General features: G+C 39.1%; 1 protein-coding gene across 2 annotated transcripts in view; it reads right to left on the reverse strand.

Annotated features, from left to right (window-relative positions):
* The window catches only part of LOC126298887 (homeobox protein engrailed-like ceh-16), a 157,273-nt gene that overhangs the window by 115,645 nt on the left and 20,449 nt on the right, over positions 1-21,179 (reverse strand). For both annotated transcript variants that reach the window (XM_049990421.1, XM_049990420.1), the window contains exon 2: positions 4,290-4,435. In XM_049990421.1, the coding sequence (XP_049846378.1) occupies positions 4,290-4,422 (133 nt within the window). In that variant the 5' untranslated portion in view covers positions 4,423-4,435. The remainder of the gene's footprint in view (positions 1-4,289; positions 4,436-21,179) is intronic.

The raw sequence follows: 21,179 nt of genomic DNA on the forward strand, positions 1-21,179 counted from the left end.
TAACGTTTCAAACATTGGGTTGTAGATTGCCGTCCTGACAGCTTACTTCACAACATTTTGAACAATCATGAAGATGATACCAGACAGAAATCCAATGTTAAATTTCCATTCAGTCACCAAGTAAACTACGTATATTTTCAGGCTTGTATTGTCGAAATTCGTTCTTAAGGCATATTTAAACTAACAAGTTGTTTAACAATATTTTTAAAAAAATTCTTGTTTGCAAGCGCAGTTATTTTAAAACGTAAAAGGTTAAAATGAGTACAGAGCAAAAAATGCCCTTCTCTTAAAGTGCCGCCCCTAGGCACGTGGCTAGTGGGGTACATGTAAATCCGCCACTGACTTTGGGAAGTATTGTTAATAAAGCCACTATCCTCACAGACCCACCAGCTGGTGAGACCTCTCCAGTACTCCTTATATTAATAATTCTAACTTATTTACCCATTCATTTTAAGTGACTTCATTTTCCAGTCGAGGTTTCCTTTTGCAGCATCATTAAACAATGCTCAAGGTCAGAGAGAGGGGGGAAAAGGAGATGGACAGAGAGGGAGAGCGAGAAAAATCTACAGAGAGAAGGGAAGCAGGAGATTGAGGAGGAGATTGACAGTGAGAGCAGAGAGGAGAAGGAAACAGACAAATAAAGAGGAAAGAGGACGCAATGGACAAAGAGAGGAGGAAGAGGAGATAGACTGAGAGAGGTAGGAGAAGGAGATAGGTCGTATATGCAATTCCCATACATAGTTAGCAACTGTGAAGCAGTGCAAGGTTCGATAATAAGTTAGACTTGCAGACCATTCTATATAAATAGTTAAATTTTACAAAACTCATATTTGTACAGAGTGATGGTCTGCCACTTCACTGTTCCTGATTCGGATTTGTTTGACCATGCTGGAAACGTCTGCGCCAACGAAGCACAGCGTCATACGATTACGCATTGTTGCCCTTTAAATGCAGCAAACGGATTACCGAACGATAATCTACTCTATCAATGGGTTGCACTATTTTGTTTTGTCCCTCTTTTGGAGAGCTACTGTGCAGTGATGATGGGATTTGGAAAGCGAAAAATTTATTTCCATACATTATAGGGATACATTTGTGACAGTACACATACCTACATAGACAAGTGAAACAACTGAAATTATAAGAAACAAGTAGTAGAATTAGGGACATTTGTGATAGGCTTAGTAAAAAGAGGCAAAATTGTATTTCGCATTATAACATACATTGCTCAGAATATTGTATGAAATGTTTCATGACTGTTTTTTGTCATACTATTGAAATTTTAAGTTTCTAACAGTTTGAACTAATACCTTGCTTAGAGGAGACTGTATTAAATTTAACTGCTGTCCTGTTTTTTTCCCACACGGCTCCACTGAACAAATGCGTAAATAAGTGTGCAATAGTTTTATTTAATTACCTTGGTTAATGCAGTTTAGATTTTTCTTCGTTCTTATTTTGTTTCAATGAGGATAAACTTATAATTATTTAGATTAAAAGAAACTAGGAAGTAAATCTCACCAAACTGGCAAACTTTGTGGCAAATTTTTCTTTGTATTAATAAAACAAAACTAATCAAACTGGGCAAATTTGTAACAAAGATGTAGTATGTCTCATAAAGAAAGACTTCGTTAGCAAGTCCTTGTGATAGATGAATTTAACTCCGCTTTTCCAGTCTTTGACTAGATGTTGCGATATTATCCGCTTTGTGACGATTAACACTCCATATCCCGAATACCTTATTGAACATAAAAACTTTATTGCTATCAGAATTAAAGATAACGGTTAAAAATTATATATATATATATATATATATATATATATATATATATATATATATGTGTGTGTGTGTGTGTGTGTGTGTGTGTGCGTGTGTGTGTGTGTGTGTGGAAATTAAATATATCAGTCCATTTTGTATAAGTTTAGGTTATAAAAGTGCCAAAAGTGCCACAAACTGGCAGAGTTTTTTCTGTACGCTATCCTTTCATAACCGTTTTTCCATATACTGTCCATTCTAGTCAGTTTATTTTCCAAGTAGTTTTCTGTCTGACAGAATTACTTTATCATTGCCACACATGAAATTTATTGTCTCTTCTCCCTGAATACAAACTCATTTTCCTCATTCCTCCTTTGTTTGTTTTACTGTTTGCTCAGTGTACACACTGAATAACATGAGGGAGAGGGTACAACCCTTTCTCTCTCCCTTTTGAAATTACTACTTGCCCTTAGGGTCATTCGACTCTTAGAATTGCAAAATCGTGCATGTGCAAGTTATTTATAACATTTCGCAACGTCTATTTTATTTTACTGATAACAGAAGAATTTCAAAAAATTGTATTACAGTCAACATTTTCAAAGGTCTTTTCTTAACGTACAAATGCCATAGATGCAGTTTTCTTTTTAATGAATATCATTTTACAACCGTTTTACAGACACTATTCATTCCATTCCACTTATTTGCCAAGTAGTTTTCTGTTTGGCAAAATTATTATATCCTAGGACACTTTCGCGACATATATACATATTACTAAATTAAAGTCCTCCGACGTGCTTTTCTGTCTGTATGTGAAAGCTTCTCTCAGGACCTATCGTAGCGATCTTGATACGGTTTTGACTAATAGATAGACTGATTCACGAGGAAGGCTTGTTTACATAGCCCGTCCAAAAAGGTCCGAGATTGGTTTTGTTCCGGGTGCACTAGCGTCATCAGGGCAGTTAAGGTGGCAGGTCGAACAGTTGTAAACGAAACATGGGTATTCGGCCAGTCAGCTGTTTGCTGACAATATTAAGTAGTGGGCGTGGGGTCGTAGATTTTCAACTTTGTTGTGCTAAAAATCGTATTGGAGAAACATCACTACGTCAGCTGTTAAACACATTCTCCAGAATCTTTTGAAGAAGATAATAGTGTTTGTATGGTTTCTTCTGCACATCTTGACTACGAATAAAAACAACAACGTGTGGACGCCTGCTGCGACTTGGTTGAAATGAAAAAAAAAAGTGGACAGTTCCGTTCTGGACATAATAAAAGGACTTGGTGTTATCACTATGACTCTACCACAAAACGACAAAGTGCATAAGGAGTCTCTTCTGGTGGTTTGCCAAGACCGAAGAATAACATAAATTGGAACGATCACATAGATAATGTGGTGGGGAAAGCGAAACAAGGATGGTGATTTGTTAGCACAACACTTAGAAAATGCAGTAGGTCTACTAAAGAGCCTATCTACATTACGCTTGTCCGTCCTCTTCCGTAGTATTGCTGCGAAATTCGCTACAGTTAGAATTGACGTCGAAAAAGATCAAAGAAAGGCAGCTTCTTTTGTATTATCACGAAATATGGAGGAGAGTGCCACGGATATGATACGAAAATTTGGGTGGTAATCATTGCAACACAGGCGGTCTTCCATACCACAGGATCTCCTCATGAAATTTCAATCACTAGCTTTCTCCTCCGATTGCACAAATATTTTTCTTGGTGCCCACCTGCATAGGGAGAAAGGATCATCATTACGAAACAAGAGAAATCAGAGTTCCCACGGAAAGATGTAAGTCTTCGTTTCTCACGCGCACTGTTCGAGTGTGGAACGGCAGAGAAACAGCTTGAAGGTGGTTCGATGAACCCTTCGCCAAGCACCGAATTCTCAATTGCAGAGTAATCATATAAATGTAGATACAGATTTAGTTGCGAATGTGAAGTCCCCAACACCGACTTTTCTGACAGTTTTACGTTGCTGTTTGAACATTCTCTGTGTTGTACTGTAGCATTAAACCACCATGTTTCTCTATTTTTTGTGATTCTATCACGGAAATTTTCGGTTTGACAGCGTATATAATTTATAACCACTACGCCAGACAAGTCGTCCGCCTGTAGACAGTTAATGCAACTTGTGCGGAGTCGGGACGAGTCGCTAGTGTGTCCCAAAATTTCTACGGAACTTGGGTCTTCCCCCAGGTGGGTTTCCGCCAGTTGTCTGATATTGTTATGCTAGTCTCTAAGTCTGTGATATGTGGCAGACAATTAAAAATTGTGATTCGTTGCTGACGAAGATGGATTTCCTTTCACGCTTACTAGACAAAGTCGCTTTTTTAAAATAAAATAACAACAGGAAATGATTGATAACTCGAAGAAAGACATTACGGCCTTATGACGACGACACATATTGATCACACTGGAGGAAGGGGAAGATCACTTACTGGGAAGTTCCAAAGGTTATACGAGTAATAAAATGCAGAGTTTTGGAGTTTGTACTTGAACGGCAACTGACCGGAGCTGAGCTCTGGAACTGGCTAACCTGTGGCGGCGTGGGCGTGAGGCGACGGCGTGTTGGCGTGGCGGGTGGGTGCGGGGGCGGGCGGGGGCGCAGACAGCAGCCGCTCAATGGAGAAGGCCGGCGCCGCCACCAGCTTCTCGTCCTGCACCGCCATCCCTCTGCACCATCTGCACAGCACCACTCTCATTCTAACATCCGTTACGCCTTTTACATTTCCTATAATACCGGAAATCTGGTCAACACCAGTTGTTTAAAACAGGTGACTGAAAGCACTGTAACAGTTATAATGAAATAAGTGTTTTAACAGCTGAGTATATAGTATATGAAAAATTTTAACTCTAAAGTAACTGAAGACGAGGGTGGATTTAGATTTGGACAAACAACAATGGGTAATGTATTCACTTCGAAGATATTGATAAATAAAAGAAGAGAATTTAATAACGAGACACACATAGCTTTCATGGACTACGAAAAGGTATTTGACAGATTAAATAGGCCAAAAATCGGGTCAATTTTACAAGAAAATGGAATTCCGCTAAACTTAATATGGACTACAAAAATCTTACCTAATGAAATTAAATGTGGATTAAAAATAGGGAAGAAAACAAGTAAGAATGACATTATACATCTACATCTACATGAATACTCTGCAAAACACATTTAAGTGCCTGGCAGACGCTTCATCGAACCACCTTTACAATTCTCTATTATTCCAATCTCGTACAGTGCGCGGGAAGAATGAATACCTCTATCTTTCCATACGAGCTCTGATTTCCCTTATTTTATCGTGATGATCGTTCCTCCCTATGTAAGTCGGTGTCAACAAAATATTTTCGCATTCGGAGGAGAAAGTTGGTGATTGGAATTTCGTGAGAAAATTCCGTCGCAACGAAAAACGCCTTTCTTTTGATGATATCCATTCCAAATCCTGTATCATTTCTGTGACTCTCTCTCCCATATTTCGTGATAATACAAAACGTGCTGCCTTTCTTTGAACTTTTTCGATGTACTCAGTCAGTCCTGTCTGGTAAAGTTCCAACACCGCGCAGAAGTATTGTAAAAGAGGACGGACAAGCGTAGTGTAGGCAGTCTCCTTAGTAGGTCTGTAACATTTTCTAAGTGTCCTGCCAATGAAACTCTGTCTTTGGTTAGCCCTCCCCACAACATTTTCTACGTGTTCCAGTTTAAGTTGTTCGTAACTCTAATTCCTAGGTATTTAGTTGAATTGGCGGCTTTTAGATTAGATTGATTTATCGTGTAACCGAAGTTTAACGAGTTCCTTTTAGCACTCATGTGGATGACCTCACAATTTTCGTTATTTAAGGTCAACTGCCACATTTCGCACGATTTCGATATTTCTTCTAAATCGTTTTTCAGTTTGTTTTGATCTTCTGATGACTTTATTAGTCGATAAACGACAGCGTCATCGTTATAGCTAACCAACGCCTTAAACAAGGCCGAATCATGAAGGACTGCCAGAAAAAAAAGAAAAGTCCTCCAACAACGAACATCAACATGTAACTTACGAAGACATGCAGTGCAAGCCACTTTCGTCAGTCTATAAGAGGCAATAAACATTTAGAAAACGCTGATTTCACGCGCAGTGACTATGAACTGGAGATAAGAAGAGACAGTCACATGCCATCAGTAAACTGACAGCCCCAAATGCCGAATGTAGAGACGCTGAAACGTTAAGCAACGCAGAGTTACAGGCCGAGGAGAGTTTCAGCTGAAAGCCTTGGCTTACCAACGGCCTGCAGCGAGTACTATGTGACGGAGCATTGTATTCTGTTAAGCTTATACACCAAGAAGTACTTGCAAAGATTTCCTGTATTGGTCTCTGGAGTAGGGCGATTGTTTTCCATCCTACATTTGGCTGCATGTACCTATGTTTGTATGTCACTTTCATTGTGACATACTCGAATCTAAGGGATTGATTAGAGCAGTAGAATCTAGCACTTCCACAGTTCGTGCTCTGCAATACCTTACGTTACTGTTTATACGCGAATCTCTATAAAGTTGTAGGCCAGGGTGTCCATTTGTTCTGGTAACTAAGTGGAGAATTTAGTAAGCCTCACCTATGTTTTACAGTTACTAAAGTTATAAACGAGTGTCTGTGGTCTCCTGCATGTTTGTTGCAAACATGTGAAGAAGCAATAAAAAGCTAACCAGTAAGTCAATCCAGATTCCCATTTCCCTATTATCAGCATATCTACCTTCTTAGCCTAACATCGGAGTCTTTCTATACTGTCTCCAACCACAGAGACCTAGAAAACCTCAACTTGACCCCAACGCCTTCTCACTCATATACGCAGTCACTCGCGTGCCATGAAACGGAAGATCTAATACCGTGTCATTTCTGACCTGAGCGTGAGCTTCTGAGAAAGTATGTTCTGACCCATACCGGTTGCGACACAGGGTTGCAATCTTTCCTCGGTTTCATTCAGTTTATATTTTATAAATAACATGACTAAAAAGTGAAATGAGAAAACAAAAAATCATTATACAAAGACATTAATGTACGCTGACGACCAGATTATAACAGCCACTTCACAAGAATAATAAGAAAGAAATATTATTAAATTAATCCGAATTAGTCAAAACCATAATTTCGAAACACCTATAGAGAAGACAAAAGTGGTGGTGTATCTAGGAAAAAAACAGGTACTATCCAAATTTGAGGTAAACAACAAAATAACCGAGCAAGTAAATAATTTTAACTACATGGGCTGAGACATTTCTTTTGATCATGATAAAAATACAAAGAATAAAACTGAATATTTTTAGGGTGACTGTGGGACAATGAAAATAACACTGAACAAAAAGACAATTCAGCAACGCAACAAATTCCATAAAACACTAGCTGTTCAAGTATTGCTTTACGGATCTAAGGTTTGTATACATAACAAAGAAGACAAACCAATTAGTTCCGCTTGAAAGGAAATATCTCACATCAATTAAAGGATTCAAATTAGAAGATAAAATGACAAGCGAAGATTTTAGGAAGGACGTTCAAGTATTTAAAGTAACAGAAAAAATGTACATAAATAAGCAAGAAAGGAAGGAGCAGTTGAACAGGATGGAAGGCAAATATCCTAAAAAAGTCAACATGTACCCGAAGGGGTAGGGGACGTAGGTCGGCCCAGGAAACGATTTAGCTGAGAAGTTGAAGCCGGAGCAGGTACCTCGAACCTAATCCATGAATGTAACTTTAGGGTTCGCCGATGAGACTGGCAGACACAGCTAAGGACGAGGAAGATCATCTGAGCAGAAAGGATAATATTTAAATAAGAGTTTATAAGATGAATATAAATAAAAATAAAAAATGGTAATTAACTGTGCTAGAATTAAACCAGACAGTGCTGAGTGAAGTACATTAAGATTTGAGACACTGAAAGCAGTAGGCAAGTTTTGTACTTTGGGAAGTAAAATAGCAAACGATGGTAGAACAAAAACGATATAAAATGTAGACTGACAATAGCCAGAAACACGTTTCTGAAACAGAGATGTATGTAACAGCTAATATAAATTTAAGTAGCAGAAAGTCTTTCCTGAAAATATTTCTTTGAAATGTATTCTTAGATGGAAGTCAAATGCGGACGATAAACATTTGCTTACAAGAAGAGAATAATAGCTAATGAAGAGATACTCATCCGAATCGGGGAGAAAATAAATTAAGGCTACACACTCCATTAAGCAGTAGTTAAGTCCTGGAAATGGAAGGGCTTCTGTGAGAGGGGGTAGTGTTGGTGGGGGAGGGGGGGGGGGGTTACAGAAGCAGATAATACGTGACTACAGCCAATAAGAAGATTCAAATAGACTCGTGTGGAGATATGCATCCAAGCAGTCTTCCTACTGAAAACAACAACTGTAGCATAACAAATAATAATAATAACATATTAATAATAGAACTGGAAGGATCATTTGCTTAATAATTAATTATTATTACTATTATTAAGATAATAATAGTTATAGTAACATTAATAATAATAATAATAATAATAATTTTTTTATATTGTTATTAGGCTTTACTAGTCTTAGACGCTCGTTGCGGCAGAATGATCGAGACAAACCTTTTGCCGCCTTTTCAGAAATCATTTCCCAGGCTCTCCTCTGTCTGCATGTTACTAAATCACTCCGAATAGTGTCAAAGTGTCTTTTATGTTTGGATCAAAGATGTCATCTTTGAGTGAGAATTACTTCTGTCACTCACTTGATGGTCCTGTTTGTTGGTGCTATTATGACATGCCGTAGACACTGCAATCCTTTGACATTACTTGCTCCTACTATATTCGGTTCTTTATATACGTTATAAAGTTATGAAGCATTCTCCAAAAATTGTTACTGGGGTATTTTATGGAGGCAAATATTTTCATTAAGATTCTGCGGTTAAATATTCCTAATGGGTTCTCTCTCTCTCTCTCTCTCTCTCTCTCTCTCTCTCTCTCTCTCTCTCTCTCTCTCTCTCTCCCCTCTCTCTCTCTCTCTCTCTCTCTATCTATCTATCTCTATTTTTTTTAAAAAAAAGGAGGTTAAAACTGGTGCAGCTGAAGATTTGCTAATGTAGACTTTAGTTTTGCTAGAAAATTTTTGAGAACTCTCTTAAGGCCACATTAGCAAGTGTTAGCCTTTTGACTCGTTAATCGATTTCTTCTTTTATGGGCCACTAAGAGATTCGCAGGATCCTATGATTATTAAATACACTGCTCTTTGCAAACGCTGTGTTATTAATTTGAAGTGCATTGTTGTTTATTAGTGGCGAGTGCGAAGTAGTATCCTAAGCATATAGGAAGATATTAATTCTGATATTCATTGGGCTACATTTCGTAATAATTTGACTTGTCAGTTGTTCACGTTGTGGTCTTTAGTCCGGAGACTGGTTTGGTACTGCTGTCTAGTGCTGCGCCTGAGCAGTTGACGTAACAAATCGAGAAATCTATCCAGCTTTCAATCGTCGCACGACGTAGCGTCACTACCTTCATGACGAGTATCAGCGTTATTAATATATTATGGAGTTTAATCATGAAAATAACGGTGAAACAGATATTGCAGCATCTTATAGAGGGCAGGTCATATGTAAACACAGCCACTAATAAAGAGACAAATTATCACAGTCGCGATTTATTGTAATTCTCTAGATCTATCTCGTCCGGCGATCTAGTGATTTCTGTTGGTTCTGTCTCCACAGTGAGTCTTTCCTCTGATGGTTACCCCGCTACTGTATTATCAGTGATAGGCTGCTACCCTTTTTCACTTCCTTCTCAGTAACTGTCTCCCTTTCAAAAAACCGGTTCTTCAAAATGCAGTCTGGTCTCTGTACAAGATGTACATAGCGTTAAGTTCCCTGTATTTTAAAATTCAGGTTTTCAAAGAGTGCATTCCAGTTTGTATTGTCAAAAGTATGTTATGAACCTACGAAAGGTTATAAATGTGAGTTTGCATTTCTTCTATTTTCTTCCCAAGATAAGTCGTAGGGCCAATATTTTTAATTTGTTTTGCTTTCAGCTTGTAAGCAATACACCCATCTCACAGTGTTTTAGGAATTTCTTAGGCCTTTACAGAAAACGACAAAATGTATTCAAAGTTTCGTAATTAATTTTAAAATTAGCATATCGTTTTGATAAAGAAGAATTGCCATATTAACGGGTGATGGTAGATGATATCTGATTGACTTTTGTAAGAAATCACTTAGTTGATTTGCGTACAACTTACAGGCTAAGAAAATTTAGCTTTTATCGCCTACTGTTATTGTGTCAAATCAGCAGCAAAGGTTATTTCGAACATATATATGATACAGATGGCTGGAGGATCATCTGTGATAAAATGATAAGCAGATTATGGAACTTATGAACTTTTCGTTCGTTTTAACTGCTTAGAAGCAAGTATTATATTCTACGGCTGTATTTCTGTACAATTTATCTCTTTGATGCCTTTGGATGATTAACATTTGTTTACCCATTGGCTTATTGCTCTTTTATACAATGTAGAAACACAAGAACTCTCATTGGGAAGCTAAAACAAGTCTTTTTAACTAGATATTGAAAGAATGCACAGTCCACTTAGTCATGACGTGTGGTTTTGGACTCGTCCGTGTATATATCTCAAAATACTCAGCGTAGTTTATCAGGACTGCCATTTTTTGCTCAATGCTGTGCTCTGGCAAATATTTTAGTTGGATAGGCTGTTTTAGTTATTTGTTTACTTTGGTAGTAGGAATTTGGATATGATCGCGTTCTTCGGAGATTATGCAAAACTCCTTTAAATTTGTTGAACTGAGCAGTGTAAATTCTCTGTTTATTCAGTTTCCTATGAGACTGCCTTTCGAATTCCTGAATTGTGGTTTGCATATTTGTTAAGAGGAATATGTATCTGAATTTCCATTGGGCATTTCAGCAGATTTACCTAATAATGTATTTGTTAGCATAGGATGCGTAGTTCCTAGGCAAGTCCTGATAAAACTAAACTGGATTTTTCTTGCTTGAAAATAGCTTCCCTGTTCCCTCTACTGAATAACATACAAGCACAGTCGAGTCTGGATCTTATTATCTTCGTATATACTAACAGCAGAATAATATGATCTGATTCCCACCGTCCTCTCGTAACCTAGCGTATTACGTTGATACAAGGCTGTGTCTCAACAACGAAACATGCAATATGCCCAGTCAATGATTGGGTGAGTCCAAAATCATTCCTTCTAATTCAGTTTTGCTCTTCACAGGAAACTGCGGATCGTTGGACTTCAACTGTTCTAGTCCCTGCGGAAGTCAACACCTACCAAAGTTAGCAATTGTCTTCATAAGAATTGAAAGTTGTATTGCCTTTAGATGTCGCTAACTTATTACTACTCTCGTTCCTTCCTTGTGGAAGTATTCAGGGTGAACTAGAATTTCACAGAAAAACTATCAGAGTTGGTAGTATGGACCCAAACGAGAAAGAAATGCGTAGTAAATTTAGGCTCTAAAAAGCATACCTTAGGAGTGATGCGGACATGCTGTTCTTCACTGCTGTGAAACACACATCTTCTGCTGAAAAAGTGCTCATCACTCCTAAGAAATGTATTTTAGAGCCTCTATTTATTGGACATTTTTCCTCGTTTTGAACTATGCTACCTCCTCCAAAAACACGGAAATCAAAGAGTGTGCAGCAGAAGAGATATGTTTCACAGCATCGAAGATTAACTAATGCTCATAGCTCTGAAGTTAGCGTCCATGTTTACTAGACTTTTTTTCATGTTTTGGTCCATCCTACCACCTCTTGAAGTTTGTCGGTAAAGTTCTGGTTCACCTGTATACAAAAATATCGTCGACATATTGCAGTCCTTGAATATCGTTTGGAAGCCTTCCTCCTGCGTTTGCCGTGTAAACAACAAACAGTTGCGGGATCAATATCGATTGCTATGAAAACTCAGCAGTAGCATATCTTTGTTTCCAGACTTTTATTTTTAGACGAAAGACTGTCTTTCGAACGAAAAATTTGCTTATTTTATGAACGAAGTTACAGCGCAGTTCAGTCTATGTTATTGTTTGCGATGATAAAGGAATAATAACATATCTTACGCCCCTTCAGTATCCACAAATACGGCAGTAACATACACTATGTGATCAAAAGTATCCGGACACCTGGCAGAAAATGAATTACAAAATGGTCCAAATGGCTCTGAACGCTATGGGACTTAACTTCTGAGGTCATCAGTCCCCTAGAACTTAGAACTACTTAAACCTAACTAACTTAAAGACATCATACACATCCACAATGGACCTAGGGATGTTTAGGGGTGTGGAAATCTCGCGTACAGACGTATGACACAAGTGACACCCAATCACCTGACCATTTTCGAAGTCCGGTGAGCTCCGCGGAACGCCCCATTCTGCTCTCTCACGATCTTTAATTACTACTGAAGTCGCTGATATGGAGTACATGGCAGTAGGTGGCAGCACAATGCACGTTATATGAAAAAAGTATGTTTTTGGTGTTGTCTGCGTACTTTTGATCACATAGAATATGTCTTTCTAGAGTAGGTATTGACTTGGATGCTTTTGCATTTCACCGGATTCCAAACTGCTCTCACCCTGGATTGACATCTTTCCATTCTTCTGTTAATAACTTGTGTTACTATTTTGCAACTGCGGCATATTAAACGGATGGTCTGGTAATACGCCTTTCTGCCCATACTCTGTTTGGTATTGGTGTAATTACATTTTTCTTTACGTCTGAGGGTATTTAGTCTGTCCTATATATACTGTATACTAAATTCATCATTTACGTCATCCTTAGTTTTTCCAAGGATCTTCATAATTAAGATGGACTGTTATCTACTTCGGGAGCCTTGTTTCGACTTAGGTCTTTTAGATGTTCATATTCTTACTGAAGTACCGCATCCCTTATCTCATCTTCTTTCACAGTATTCCCAAAGTTTCTTTCTTTTATATAGCCCTTTCATTTACTCTTTTCAAATTCTAGCCTTCTTTTCTTCGCGTAGCACTGATTCTGAGCTCTCGAGGTTCATACAGCTGCTTCTCTTTTTCCCAGCAATTTCTTTAATTTTCTTTGTCTGTCGCTCTCATTTTTAGACATCTGCATTTCATTTTGCTTGTTTCATTTGCTGTATTTTATATTTTCTTGTTTTGTCAATTATATTCAATGTCTCATGTGTTAACCAAGGATTTCTACTGAGCCTTGTCTTTTGCCTATTTGATCCCCTGCTGCTTCCACTATTTCATCTGTCAAGGCTATCCACTCACCTTCTGGTGTATTTCTGTTCTTTACTTAAGCTAATGCTTGCCTCATGCAGGCTCTGAAACTCTGAGCAACATCTGGTTATTTCAACTCATCCACGTCCCCTCTTCTTAATTTACTACTTTTATGCCATGTCTTCACATTTGTCTGCATTCCTTAAATAATAAATTATGGTCCCTGTATACATTTCTTCCTAGAAATCATTTGCACTTTAAAATCTACGAGGCCTACTCGGAAAGTAAGGTTCGATCTGTCGCAAAATGGAAACCACCACGAAAATAAGAAATGTTCTATTTCCAACAGTTAGCTACACCTTCCAACTACTTCTCTACATCGTCGCCGCTCCGATTTAGACATTTGTCGTAGTATTGTAAAAGTTTTCAATACCTTTGTCATAGAAGCCAGCCGCCTGTGCTTTCCGCCAGTTCTCTGAGCTGATCTGCAGCGCGTTGTCTGTGCCAAAACGCTGTCTTCATAGCCAGCAGTTCATGTGAGCAGAGATGCAACTCAGGGAGAGTAAATTACGGGCTCTATTGTGGTTGATCAAACACTTCCCATCGAAAACGCTGCAGGAGCATCTTCATTGCCCCTTCAGAGTGCGGCCTAGAATTGCCATGCAGAAGGAAACGTATGACAGTTACGTTATGTGGGCTGCGTGACATAAGGCGAAATCTCACACCAGGCCCTCATACTTGGCAGGAGACACTATTGTTCTAAGTATCTTTATGTGCTCCTTGTGCGCTCAGAGCTGGAAAGATCGATGTGACGCGATCGACGGGTATACTAGAGACAATTCCCAACACATCTGTGCAAAAGCTTCATCGGATTTTCACTGTTGTTTCCGTTTCGCACCCCATCGGACCTTACTTTCCGAAAAGCCCTCGTAGTTTCTAAATCGCTGTAGCACTATTACATAACATATTTAAATTTTTCTGGTGCCTCCAATTCTAGTTCGCATGTACAATCTTCCCTCAATGTTCTTAATTATGACTGAAATGTGTTGTGTATTAAATTATACAAGGTGGCTTTTCCTTTCATTCCTGTCTCCAAGTCCATGTTTTCCTACTGTTTTTCCTTCTCTTCCTTTTTCTAGTATCAAACTGAAGTAGCTCTCCATCAAAATTAAGTTCTAATCTCACTTAAGGTGCTGTGTAATTTCTTCCATCTCTTCATATATTTTCTCAGTCTTTTCATCATCTGCCATGCTAGTTACAAGTATACTTCAACTACTTTTCAATTACTTTGTCAATTATACAACAACTATAGCGACTTGAACCTGTGGTACTATGTTCAGAGACAACTTAGTGTCAGACAGTTATTCTAATCAGACTACAAAATCTTCATATTGTCACTGTTGGAATAACGCGGAACGCTGCGGTAGTCCTATTTTATATCTAACAGGGGAAGCATACATACATCCAACAGTTAATCGTGTACGGGAAATCTCAGCTCAAAGTTTACGGGCCTGCCGGATAGCAAACGTTGGCGACAGTCTTGTAGTAGCGGCGTTAGAGCAACTAACAGAACCGGCTGAAATGCAGAAAAACTTGCACAAAATTTCCACTTCAGGTAACAAATTCCAGCTCTCTTTAAATGTGGATACTTGTAAGATAATGTTTACAGCGAAGAGTAAGAGCCCGATAGTATTTTATTGCAAAGTTAGTAGTGAACATCCGCTGGTGATCTGTCTCCTACACATTGTCTTATTTCGGTTGTCAGGTGGCTACCGACGTCGCTTGCTGGGAATTCACTGGACGATTCGAAGTACAGGTTACCGTGGAGAGGAGGTGGGTCGGTAGACTCCGATAGATGACTGCTTGTACCCTGGGATACTGGTTTGCTACAGCGAGACGATGATGCCGGAGTAAGTGAGGCTGTCAAAACCACTGAACGCCGTATACCACGAACAGGGAGGATGGCTACCAGTTACCGAGGTCCTGGCTGCCAGCGATACCACTCCAGCAAGTCAATCAGCAGATCCGCATGACTCTATTAACAAGGGGCCGCAGTAGAACTTTCGTGCGGAATCAACGTTTCGTTACAGGAAAACACTACCCTGAGTACAAGCTGCCTAATAATAACATGTCAGAGTGGTGCGTACCGCCACCACTCCATTGCAAACTTTACTTAGAATTGTCCAGTGGCAGCCCATAATGTGACTTTGGTACTCACCTGACAAACGAAATAAGACAGTATATAGGGAATGACAATCACCAGAGACCACCTGTTATACGATACGAAGAGGACCGCTGCAAAGATCGTCTAAACGTCGGAATTTTAGCTGTTTTTAGTAGACTGCTTAATAAACAAAAGTTTTTATTCAAGTAGAGGATCTTTTCCACAAAACTCAACAGGTACAAAATTTGCAAAAATGAGTTGTATATGTATTGGTGTACCTCTAAATGAGACGAATCCACCGCAGTACACGGGTTTTATGGAAACTTATTATTTGTTTGTTTAATCTTGCACACAAAACCGAAATTTTTCTAGCTCGACTTCTATAAAAAATTATTTTTTGCCAAATATGAAAATCTACTCCCTTTGGTAGACTTATGATGTTAGTTTTTGACAAAGTGGATCCCTACTTCCCGGTCAGAGGCCACAGTTACATGCCCTATGATAGGGTATTTGATACCAATAAAAATAATTGGGTAAACTTGAAACAACCTTACCATCACACTTTCAAGAGGTTCTGAGCCATCACAGTACCTGTATGGTTCTGGGTAAGGACTGACATGTGTACAATATCATGACGACAGATAAATAAAAGAGAAACTACTATTGAAAACGTCTGACGCCCAATTTCTTATTTATAAAAAGCAAACAAAGGTAGTGCCATCTGGAAAGTCGAAGCAAAATGCTTTTCCTTTCTGAGCATTGTTGAAGTGAAGGAAACTGAAACAGATAGTTTCAAGCACATTGATTAGACAGGTGCAATAAAACGTAGAAACCGTGCGAGTGTCAAAGACGCTAACCATGTAAATAAGCTAACGAGGTCCTTTGATACACCATTAGAAGAAGCAGGAGAATTATATGGGAGGGTCTTGGAGTTTTCCGATTGAGAATGGCAATGAACACAATGAAACACAGTACCTTAATGAACCAGTTTATTAAATTATTATTTGTTCAGTAGGTTGAAATAAACTACACTAATGGCCAATAAAATTGCTACACCAAGAAGAAATGCACACGATAAACGGGTATTCATTGGACAAATATATTACACCAGCTGACATGTGATAACATTTTCACACAATTTGGATGCATAGATCCTGAGAAATCAGTACCCAGAACAACCACCTCTGGCCGTAATAACGGTCTTGATACGCCTGGGCATTGAGTCAAACAGAGCCTGGATGGTGTGTACAGGTACAGCTCCCCATGCTGCTTCAGCACGATACCACAGTTCATCAAGAGTAGTGACTGGCGCATTGTGACGAGCCAGTTGCTCGGCCACCATTGACCAGACGTTTTCAATTAGTGAAAGATCTGGAGAATGTGCTGGCCAGGGCAGCAGTCGAACATTTTCTGTATCCTGAAAGGACCGTAGAGGTCCTTCAACATGCGGTCGTGCATTATCCTGCAGAATTGTAGGTTTTCGCAGGGATCGAATGAAGAGTAGAACCACGGGTCGTAACACGTCTGAAATGTAACGTCCACTGTTCAAAGTGCCGTCAACGTGAACAACAGGTGATCGAGACGTGCAACCAATGGCATCCCATACCATCACGCCGGGTGATAAGCCAGTATGGCGATGACGGATACACGCTTCCAATGTGCGTTCACCGAGATGTCGCCAAACACGGATGCGACCATCATGATGCTGTAAACAGAACCTGGATTCATCCGAAAAAAATGGCGTTTTGCCATTCGTGCACCCAGGTTCGTCGTTGAGTACACCATCACAGGAGCTCCTGTCTGTGATGCAACGTCAAGAGTAACCGCAGCCGTGGTCTCCGAGCTAATAGTCCATGCTGCTGCAAACGTCGTCGAACTGTTCGTGCAGATGGTTGTTGTCTTGGAAACGTCCCCATCTGTTGACTCAGGGATCGAGACGTGGCTGCACGATCCGTTACAGCCATGCGGGTGAGATGCCTGTCATCTCGACTGCTAGTGGTGAAAGGCCGTTGGGATCCAGCACGGTGTTCCGTATTAGCCTCCTGAACCCACCGTTTCCATATTCTGCTAACAGTCATTGCATCTCGAACAACGCGAGCAGCAACGTCGCGATACGATAAACCGCAATCGCGATAGGCTACAATCCGACCTTTATCAAAGTCGGAAACGTGATGGCACGCATTTCTCCTCCTTACACGAGTCATCACAACAACGTTTCACCAGGCAACGCCGGTCAACTGCTGTTTGTGTATGAGAAATCGGTTGGAAACTTTCCTCATGTCAGCAAGTTGTAGGTGTCGCCACCGGCGCCAACCTTGTGTGAATGCTCTGAAAAGCTAATCATTTGCATATCACAGCATCTTCTACCTGCCGGTTAAATTTCGCATCTGTAGCACGTCATCTTCGTGGTGTAGCAATTTTAATGGCCAGTAGTGTAGATCATCACAGCTATAAAATAGTTGTTCTGTAGGTGTTGAGTTTTGGAAAAAGTTCATAATCTTTACATATCTTTTTATCTGCGTGTGAAAGCTCATTGAAACGTTTTTTCATTGTTGTATTTTGTATTTAGAGTTTGTTTGTGAAACGTAATTTTATAAGACATCAGTGATCTATATTATCAGGTAATTCAATAAAACGTGTTTCCTGAAAATTTTTCCTTTTGTAGATGTTGACTATCGTGAAAATAGTTGTCAGTTAACACTTGTCATGAATGCATACCAACGTATACCAAACAGAATCCTTACAAAATAACCGACCGTCCAAATCAGATAGTGTTAGTCGATGTCATCACTGCAACAGACCATTGTAGTCTGTGCACGATGGAAAGCTTGATGCCTTTGGGGATATTTCTGCATCAGTAGTACGTGCTCTTCCTACATGTTTTCACATACCTATTAGAAGTCAAAATTTAATGGTGAAAGATTGGGCCAATAATTCATGTCGAACTAATTGCACATCATACCTCTGTTTTCTCATCGTGCACATACTTTGATGTATCTGATGCTGATTTTCAAAAGTCCAACGTGATATATAGTCTGGGTCGTACAGAAGGGGTGGCGAGGTAGACCCCCGCCAAGGGCAAGCACAGAGCAGACGCAAAAACCGATTAGAAAAAAGAGAGGAAAGGATACGGTTTAAGAATTAACCGAGAGAGGTTTTTTCAAACATGTTTCATAATTTTGAGAACCATACATAATGATCATAATAGTAACAATAACAACAACAACAATAATAATAATAATAATAATTATTATTATTATTATTATTATTATTATTATTATTATTATTACTTATACACTATTGTGATAACTTAGAATGTTCATTACGTCTATTACCAAATCGCAAATCACACGTAAACTTGATTTTGCTTGTATACGAGCACTTGCTGGAGAGTAATGCCTCCGTATATTTTGTGTGAAAACTCTTAAAGCTTCTATAAAACTTATCCATTACGGATATGGAACACTGTGGCTGCGATGAATAATGGTTTCCAGAAATTACTGCAACCAGTCGCCTTCTGTAATTCTTCAATTTTTATTTCCCTTGACCGATTTAGAGTCGCCTAGTGATTCATCATCAGATGGTAGACGTTTATTGCATCGATAATGAATCGCTAGGCGATTAGAAACCGTCGTGGTTAATAAATATTGAAGAATTATTTCATGTCTACTCATTTATTTCTCAACATAGTCACCATAGCAACGAACTCATTTCTCCCAACGAGAGACCCGTTTGTTGATGCTGTCACTGTAGAAAGTTTGACTTTGTTGACGAAGCCATGACATCACCTCTGCCTTCTATGGCTCATCAATATGGAATTGAATTCCTCAAAGATGTTCTTTAAGTTTTTGAAACAGGTAAAAATTGAATGGGGCCGAGTATGAAGGATGATTGAAGACAGTGAACCGAAGGCGTTGGATTGTTGCTAATGTCCGGTCTGGCATTGTCATGCTGAAGGAGAGAGTGCTCCATGTGTGGACCAACTCGAAACTCTATTATAGCACGCAGTTTCTCACACACCCACATAGTTATGTTACACACCGCTACAATTCGGAGCCCTCCAGCGGCAGAGGGCTGCAAACGTGTAGACATGAAGACAGTAATTCAAGATTTTGTGTTTTATGACGTGTTTTACCGAACGAATCATTAAAGACAGAACTAATTATGAGAAGAAATTTCGCAACGTATCAGTTCTAAAGTCAATTCATATCCACAACCACGATCCTGAATTTCTCCTCTCCATAAACAGGAAACGTACTTCTAGATATATTGTGCCATTGAGAAACATCGAGAAAACTACAAAGAAGAGACAAAGATCAGTAGTAAACAATTTTTACAAGTTTTGAGAATTATTAGGCCACATAACTTTAATTTACTACTCTTTTGTGTTCTCAAGGTATTTAGAATTAATCGTGCAGACCACACCACTGATCACCAGCGAAGTTTGCTAAACATTTCTAAGTGAAATTTTTATTCTTTTGCAGAATAGCAAGTTAGAAGCTTCTTTGCGGCACTGTGAGGTCAGCGAGCAGATGTTGAACTGAATGTGTTACTTCCGAAACCTTGCGATTTCTGCCAGCTGACGGCTGTTTGAGCTAGAGAACTTCAACGTATCTGATACACTAGAAAGTGAAACGATAAACACATTTTATCTTATTTTGAAAAATGTGCAGATGTGGCAGAGATATTAATGCAGCGGAGCTATTTTACGAATTACTTGCTTTGCTGCTCTAGATGACTGATTGAGCTTCTGAATAGGAGTGGCACTGCTTCTCGGTTGTATACCTCGATTTCTTTTTTCAAAGTATGGCATACTCAGACATCGAAATAGCTTGCAAGATATTTATGACAATGCCACTGACTGCGCTGTAAACCCAGGAAAGATGAAAAAAGAACGAAAGTTATAATAAAAACACAATTCTTGGAAACAAGTATTTTCTCAGCTTTTATTTATGACCCTTTTTCATTATCTCTGATTATTAATTATGCACTAAAAGTAATTTATGAGGAACAATTAAAATATGTTCTGTACTATATATCATACTAAAATCAATGTAGAGTGGCTACATAAACAATGAGATATAAAATTGTTTTTGCTTTCAAAGTTTATGCAACTCGTGGTTTATTTAGTATAACTTTTTTAATTTGTTGCGTGCAACATTTTACATCAATACAATTAATTTTGACAAAATTTTCAATAACGCTTCATTTTTATTGAATTTACTTACAAAATTATAAAATTTGCAGAATTTGTGTTTGAAGACAGTATAGAAGGGTAGTTTTATGGGAAGAAGGGGAAGTGAGGGGAAGTTCGGCAGTTCTTCCAGGGGAGAGGGATCACCTCGGCACGGCTCTGGTTTATGTACTCCAATAAATGCAGTCTTCCTTCGAAAGACAAAAATCGGCATTTCAGGATCAACTGTAGACGATATCACTAAAGCAATCTTTCACCGGTAGTATGGCGTTTGGACAAGGGAGGGCATTTGGTAACATTACTGTCCAGGATCAAATTCTATATCTCTTGAGAAATTCCCGTTGAGCTCTAGAGCTGATGGTGATTCGTCAGTCGAAAAGGAGCGTTAAGCTTAGCGTACCTCTGTTTCTTGAGAGTAGTAGGTGGTGTGCCGGCGCCATATTTTAGTCTGTCTCTCTTTCTCTGTATCTCTCGTCGTCACAAACATTGTACCACAGTCCGCATATACTCCTCACAGCTAGCCCCTAGCTACGATTATGGAAGAACAGAATCCTACCAGAATGTCAAATTTGTGAATCCTTGAAGGTAAAAATGAGCCAATAGCTTCTGAGCACTTCTATCTTGTAGGCATTCCATGAAGGGGCGAAGTTTTGCTTTTCTCATGACACATGAAAGATGGTGTGCTGACCAAGTAATGCGTGCATGGGGCAGAAGTGATATTGGAAACCGCTAGTAGTCTAATTCCACTCATCCAAAGCCGATTCTTAAAGGGAGACTCATTTCCAGCAGGTTACCCATTACACAGGTGGTGTTATAGTCAAATTTCAATACTCCTTCGGTTTGGTTTCGAGTGCAAGAGGTTT

This window comes from Schistocerca gregaria, chromosome X, assembly GCF_023897955.1.
Source record: "Schistocerca gregaria isolate iqSchGreg1 chromosome X, iqSchGreg1.2, whole genome shotgun sequence".
Taxonomy (NCBI): domain Eukaryota; kingdom Metazoa; phylum Arthropoda; class Insecta; order Orthoptera; family Acrididae; genus Schistocerca; species Schistocerca gregaria.